Here is a 7702-nt window from a genome sequence, read left to right as displayed (position 1 = left end):
AGCTCTGTCTTACAAGTCACTGTGAGATGGAAACAACTTGACGGCAATGAGTTTGGTTTTGGCTTTAATGACATATGATGTTGATCCACAGAGTTTACAAGCTGTGTGGCCTCAGGTGACTTGTCCTTATTGAGCCTATAAAGCCTGTCTCACTGAGTTTTTATGAAGATTAAACGGGATCCACTGAAGTGTTTATGGCAAAACCGGCACTCAGTGAGATCTCAGTCAAACTCCCTCTGTATGTGTATTTATGTTCCCCAATGTCTCCCTAAATGCAGAGCCTCCTGCATATAATAGCAGTGCCAGGTACACTGTAGGGGCTCATAAGGTACACGTGTATGAATGGATTATATACATGAACAGTTAGTATTCATCAGATTGAACCAGTAGTCACAGAGTATTTATATGCTGGGGAATGAACTAACCACCAGTGGAAAAAAGATGTCTATGAAGTCTCTGTCATCAAGTTGCCCAAAAGGGGAGAATTACGTAAACAAAGGATTGTAATAAAATGCCATTAGTATTATTAGTATATAATGATATTGTTTTATATAATAAAAAGTGCCACAGCACTTTTCTTCTGGGTCCAGAATGGGGAATGATTTATCAAGTAGAAAAAAAGCATTTCAGAGCCAATGAACAGCCAGGGCAGAACAGACTTCAAGGACTCAAGCCTGGTGTGGGTGGATCACAGGGTGCCTAGGTGTGGTACAGATAGAAGGTGGAAATGATAACTTAGCCTGAGTGCAGACAACATTCCATGCTAATGGGTTTGGGCTTCATCCTCAGGGCTCTGGGGAGCTCTGAGGGTGGTTACCCCCCCCCCTTGGCAATAAAATACTCTGATCAGATTTGTATACTAGAAAAGAAACACTGGTGTGTGATTGGATGGATTGTGGGGGAAGACACAGGCAGAACCCAAACAGAAGGCTTATTTCTTTAACTTTCAAGAAAAATACACAAAAATGTAACAAAACAGAACAAAATAAACTATTCAGGTCCTTTATTTATAGTGAGGGTAGGTCCTGAGACTCAAACACCTTAGTTTCATGTCCTTTGTAAAATGAATGTATCCGTTATGATGGACAGCAAAGCAAATGACTTCCTCTACATGTAAGGCATGGTGTGGGCTCACTACTGCCTGGAGGGGTGGTAGCAGTGAGGGCAGTGGTCTGATCCTTAGGATTAAAAGCTCTGGTCTGGATTTTGGAGCCAAGGGGCTGGAACAGCACTTTCCAGGGCTCTTGTCGGGGGAAGAAGACAGAGTTCCTTCTAGCTGCAAAACTTCTCTGTGCTATAAGAAACCTAACTCACTGCTGTGGAGTCAGATCCGACTCAACAACCACTCCTTCTGAGGAGTGGCTGGTGGGTTTGAACCACCAGACTTCTGGTTAGCAGTCAAATGCCTTAGGCACTACGCCACCAGAGCTCCTGTTGTTGTTATGTGCTGTCGAGTCTGATTCATAGCGACCCCTCCTTGGGTTTCCAAGGCAGTATCACTATGGAAGTAGATTGCCTCATTTTCCTTCTGAGGAGTGGCTGGTGGGTTTGAACCGCCAGCCTTCTGGTTAGCAGTCAAGTGCCTTAGGTACTACGCTACCAGAGCTCCTAGGAGGGAGGAAAAGACAGTTCTGAATTAACTCTTGGAATGCCTTTTTTTTTTTTTCATAGAAAAGTTATACATGGTGGTAAGGCTATAAGGTTGGCCTTTTTAATGACCAGTTGTGTGCCTAAAATCCAGTCCAATTGGAACTTTATTATTTTGTCTTCTGGATATTTCTAACAACTAGGAAGGTTGGGCAATCCTACTTCCGTAGTGATACTGCCTCGGAAACCCAAGGAGGGGTCGCTATGAGTCAGGGCTGACTCGATGGCACATAACAACAACAATAACAATCACCAGATTTTTGGAACATAACTTGTTTGTCAAGTGTGGTTTTGCTACCTGTGGTTTAAGTATTTATAATCATGTTAGTTCATCAAATTCATGTTCATGTAAATTTAAGATGGTTGAGAATTCTGTTACAAAGGAAATTATCACCCAGAATACTGCCTTGAAAACATTTCTATTTAAAAATGAGTCACAATTTTTTTTTTAATTAGAATAGAACTTTATTTATGGCATCAAGATTAAAAAAAATGATTTTATAAAGTATGCAGTAAATTTTGATACATTTATCTTGATATATATTTATGATATCTGAACTTTTTAAAAACAATGTCAAATGGTTATAATCAAAATAAATTGTGTTTAACTTGATATTTATATGGAATAATTTCAACATTATAAATAAAAAAAAACTAAACAAATGCCATTTAAATTTGACTTAGGATGAATGCCTTTGGAATACAATTTTATGTGTTAAAATATTTGGTTACAGAGAAAATGTAAGCTAAACTTATGTGGTTATAATTTCTAGAAAAGTATGATGTCCTTACTATATGAAAATAACTCTACTGCCTCTCCAGAAGTAAAAAGCCTTTTCAGATACTTTTCTATCCGGGGTGAGGGGCTGTGCTGCTCCATCCAGGTTCCTTATGGACCATCGGCCTACACCTGGGAGAAGCAGCAGAGCATGGTCTGTGGCTGGAGCTGGTCGGAGTGAGTCTGGGCTCATAGACTGTGCTCTGAGTCACAGGATCATTCAAATGAGTATTGGCCAGATAAAAAGAAAGCTTTACATTTTACCAGGCTCTGATATCTGCTATAATATTTCACAGAATTGATATTTAAATAATGATGTGGTAGAATCCTAGTTTAACAAAAATTTTCACATTCAGTTCTAAATAACGAGGACATTTCCATGCATTGGCCCATATTACTATTTGTTGACATGGGGAAAATGAATTCTAAGACCAATACATAGATAGATACATACATACATACATATATATATATATATATGTGTGTGTGTGTGTGTGTATGCATATCTATGTATTCAGTATCAGTGTTCCTATTTCCTATTAGAAGTCATTTAATTTTTAAATGAAGAAATTCTTCTTCAAAATTGTTTTCAGTGTGCACACTTGATTGTTAATCTGATAGCACAAAACATCTTCTGATTGTATAATATTTTACAGTTAATAAAGCACTTTCCAATACGTCTTCTCTCTGGAATTTACAACAATCTTGCATACGAATGAGGGTGCACATCATCTCTCATTATTTGACAGATGAAGAAACAGGATCCCAGAGATGTTAAGTAGGTTGCTTCAGTTTACATAGTAAGTGATGAAGCTAGAACTGTAGCTGGTGGTCCTGCCTGAATGCTGGTCAACACCGGTGAAGATAAAACAGTGCACATTGATTTGTGAGTTGCTTTTTCTAAATCAAGAGGATGTTGTGATGTTTGGAAGTGGTTTTGCTACTCTGTCACAAAAATATAGATCTCTACCAAGTGTTGACAGTTACTTATCAGCAAGCTTAACCAATAGGCAGAAGCACTTTTTAAACTCCCATAGAGTACTGTACATTAAAGAAGATGTATAACATGTATCTAAAATATATTTATAAATCACCAAATTACAATATAGGGAAATGAGTTTAAATTTTTTTAAAAGCACTCAATATAGTTATGAAACTAGGAATAAATACAGTCTTGGCACAATTGATCTTTGCAGGTACAATTTCCCTTTTGCCTTTTTTGCTCACCCCCACTTTTGATTGTTTAAAAATTCATTTACATATTTGTATATTCCTGGAGGATGAGCAATACTTCTTTGAAACTGACACTTCTTACCCCAGGGGCCTAGCCCAGAGCTGTGCACATAGGAACCATTTAGGACACATTTGTTGAATGCACACATACGGTTCTTATGTTCATCAATTTGGTTGAAGTTGGATCCTCCCTGTAACATTTTGCTAAAGAGTTCTGAATTTGTAATAAAACATCACTTTCATAGTAAACAGTATTTTTAAAAGGCATAAGAAACATAGTAATAAATTTAATACAAATTATGAATTATAACTATTCTTTGGTTATTTTTTAACAAATTATTATTATTTTTAACTAAAGTGAAGTACTAAAAATATAAAAAGGCAACTACAGAAATTAGCTTAATCTGTAAACATAATAAACCCTGTAAACATATACTTACTACGAAATTGTGCAAGTGTAAAGGATGACTAGGAAAGAAAAGTACTATACATTGACTTTAGTTCTTCAAAGCATACTTAGAAATACTGCTTTGTGGAGCTTTAGTTTAAAGTTGAAGAAGGAATTCTAACCACATAAAAACATGGAAAAGTGATGACTATGCCAATGAACCATAAGGATATATAGGCAAGAGGAAGGCTTTAATACTTTTCACTCATTGCAGTTTTGAAATTGCTTCACATGTCTTTTGAATCACTTTGATGAATAAAACTACATATTAACAAAAGTCAGATACTTTTAAAATGAAGAAGTAAACAATTTTTGCGAGTCAGATGATTAAAAAATATAAGGTAACACACTTTAAAAGTTTTTCCAAAAATCAGGGCAGTAAGGTGCATTAGGCATGTCTACATTATAATAAATAGTTGCAAGCAGCAGTAAATATATTGCTGTTTACTCAATATTAAATTATTTTTTCCCAAAATTTCTGTTTTCCTTCTCAAAAAGCATCAAACTTTTCACACATGACACTTATCACAAATATTTCACAGTTACAATTTCAGTAGTTTAAGAAAGAACTGCCTGGCAAATACTGTAAAAAAGGTGAATGTTGAGAACAAAACTCACTACTTCAGGCACACAGGACTTACTTATCCTATAGTGTGAAGTCTAAAGAAAGAATGAAACAACCATGTAAATACAATGCATTGTTATAATGTGATTGAAATAATGGTTAAGTTGTCATACTATGTTGCCTAATGCGTATATATGATTTTCCCAAGTATCTGAGAAGAGTAAATGGCCAAACTCTATAGTAGTTCCCTAGAAAATTTTAAGTCAAGATTTCATTTATAAAATACTGCGGCAGCAAAACATTGTAGATCGTTAGTTGTAATCTAATCAACCCCATCAAAACCCTGAGTGTTCTCAATTGCCATCTGAAGTTTATCCCATAATTCTTCAAATGATTCATATGGTGGTAAGTCCAAGCGATTAAAGCTGAAATAACAGAGGAACCGGTTATGAGAGAGACTGACAAGGCAAGTATCACGACACACACAGTAATGTTGAGTATCTGTGATGAGGCTGCATTCTAACAACCTAACAGACATTTTATCACCAGCGATAGAAGTAAGATATAGGACTGGGGACTCTACACACAGACTTTCCCCATGACTTCTTAGTGGAGTCTTCCCACCCCTTCCTCAACCTTTCGTTGGCTGGGTTCCTCTGACAGTTTAACCTGCAAAAGCCTCTTGGGATGGCTTTGCACTCATGCTTTGTAGGTAATACATGGTCAACAGTTTAGATGAGCCTTTCCAACACTCAGCTACCTGGACTTCAAGACCAGGTCTACCTGGTGAAGAAAGGTTTGTTCCTGGGTTAGTGTTACTGACTCCTTATCATCATCATAGCTTCCACTGACATATCACAGATGACTAGACCTTCTCCCAGCCTCCTCTGCACGTAGACTAACTATTAGCAACTGCTTACCAGGTATGAGCTCTTGGCAGCTTTTCAGGGGTACCCCACTGTTCAACTGTAAAAGACTGTGGTCCATTTGAGCCTAAAAGAAAGAAGAGTTTCTCTGGTTTCATTTACTGAATATAGGAAGCCCTAGGATTTCAAAACTCACTTTTCCATATGTGGAACTTACATATATAGGAAACTAATTTGGTTGTCTAAACTCAAAAGAAATGAAGCCTGTCCTGTCCCTATTGACGTCATTGTCTAGCCTTAAAATGAAGATTCCCCTTCCATCAGTCCATTTTTATCACTATATCACTCTTCCCCTGTGCCTGGCATGTCTGATAATAATTTGCTGCTCCCTAGCCCTGCGTACAACTGTATTCCCATATACCGTTCCCTTCATTGGTGCGTAGATAAAATTTGCATTTCTTTCCTTTTTGAGTTGCATTGAAAATAGATTTAATTTTTTCTGCTTATATAAATAATAAGAGTTCTGGTAGCATAGTGCCTAAGGCACTTGACTGCTAACCAGAAGGCTGGCGGTTCAAACCCACCAGCCACTCCTCGAAAGGAAGGTTGGGCAATCTACTTCCATAGTGATACTGCCTCAGAAACCCAAGGAGTCATCGCTATGAGTTGGGTTTGACTCAATGGCACATAACAACACAATGACATATAAATAATACAGGAATCCCTGAGTGGTGCAAAGAGTTAAGCACTTGACTATTAGCCAAAAGGTTGGCAGTTCTAACCCATCCAGAGGCACCTCAGAAAAAGGCCTGGCAATCTGCATTTGAAAGGTCACAGCCTTGAAAAACCCATGGAGCAGTTCTACCCTGTACACATGGAATCAAGTCAATGGTAACTAACAACAACATAAATATACATGTTTACTGTACAAAATTAAAGCAACACAGAAAAATACAGTGAAACGTGAAAATCACCTCAGATTCTACCATCTTGATACACAGCACTAACTTCCGGGTGAACATCCTGTCATGAGCCTTTTTCTGCATGTGCATATGTATACATGGAGTTTTATGTGTATGGGATCATGATGTTATACATACATGCTATTTATTTCTTATATTATGGATACTTCTAAAAACTTTTTTTTTTGGCAGAGTGTTCACTTAGCTCTTCTCTCTGCAGTTCTCAACACCCCAAACACCCCGGTCATCAATGCTAATAACCTGCTATATAATCTTCCATACTTATTTCTCTGTCTTATAATCATATCCCAGTGTGTGTGTGTGTGTGTGTGTGTAATTGCCAGAAGCAGCACAAACATACTTATTAAATATTATAGTTCTCTCAGAAATACTACTTTTTACCCATCACCATGATGTTCACTATTTAAATTTCAGTACTTTTGTCATTGCTTGGTTTCCAAAACAAGGAATCATTATTATATATATATTTCTCTGATTCTCACTCACCTAAACAACGCAAAATAAAATCCCTTTAAATCAACTGATGTAAACTTAACATACTTTGTTATTGTCTGTATAATATTACAGTATTAGTATTTTGGAGCAACATCTACTTCATTTCATAAATACATAAGCATCTGAACTTATATTCTAACTCAACCAACTTGGACTCTGTGTGTGAGGTGTTTTTCCCCCAATTCTAAACAGTTCATGAAATCAACTATGGATGGGTGCAGACCTGGGCTACATAAAAGAGCAATGGTGCAGCTAGACATGGACAAGGATGTGCGACCTGCCTTGATTTTCTCTACTAATTGGTTAAAGAATAGAAGGGAGGAAGTGGAATCAGGTGAAACCACTAAAAAAACAAAGATTAAGAAACCAAATTAGGCAAGGAGGGAGGGTATTGGCTAGCAGCAAAGCTCGTCCCTCATTCTTTCCAAGGTGAGTATTTACTCTAGGTGAAGAAGTGATAGCTGCCTGACAAGTTCTGCAAACAAATATAAATAAAGTTTAACAAGGAGACCAGGTTTGCCCCGGAGAAGACAGAGGGTACTACAATCCTTTCAGATACTATAGCTTTTTCATTTTTAAAAAATGTTTTTATATTATGCACACCCATGTTCATCACAGCACTATTTACAATAGCCAAAAGATGGAAACAACCTAGATGTCCATCAACTGAGGAATGGATAACCAAAC

The 7702-nt window shown here is 37.1% G+C and overlaps 1 protein-coding gene across 1 annotated transcript in view; it reads right to left on the bottom strand.

Moving 5' to 3' along the window:
- Positions 1–4993: 4993 nt before the first annotated feature.
- NEDD4 (NEDD4 E3 ubiquitin protein ligase) overlaps positions 4994–7702 on the bottom strand; it is a 142064-nt gene continuing 139355 nt past the window's right edge. The window contains exons 27-28 of the mRNA XM_007935141.2: positions 5592–5664; positions 4994–5096 (exon numbers count right to left, since the gene is read on the bottom strand). Of these exons, the coding sequence (XP_007933332.2) occupies positions 4994–5096; positions 5592–5664 (176 nt within the window). The remainder of the gene's footprint in view (positions 5097–5591; positions 5665–7702) is intronic.

The sequence above is a fragment of the Orycteropus afer genome, unplaced genomic scaffold (assembly GCF_000298275.1).
Source record: "Orycteropus afer afer isolate SDZICR_OR568_19922 unplaced genomic scaffold, OryAfe1.0 scaffold00026, whole genome shotgun sequence".
NCBI lineage: Eukaryota > Metazoa > Chordata > Mammalia > Tubulidentata > Orycteropodidae > Orycteropus > Orycteropus afer.
This window is presented reverse-complemented; position numbering and strand designations above follow the sequence as displayed.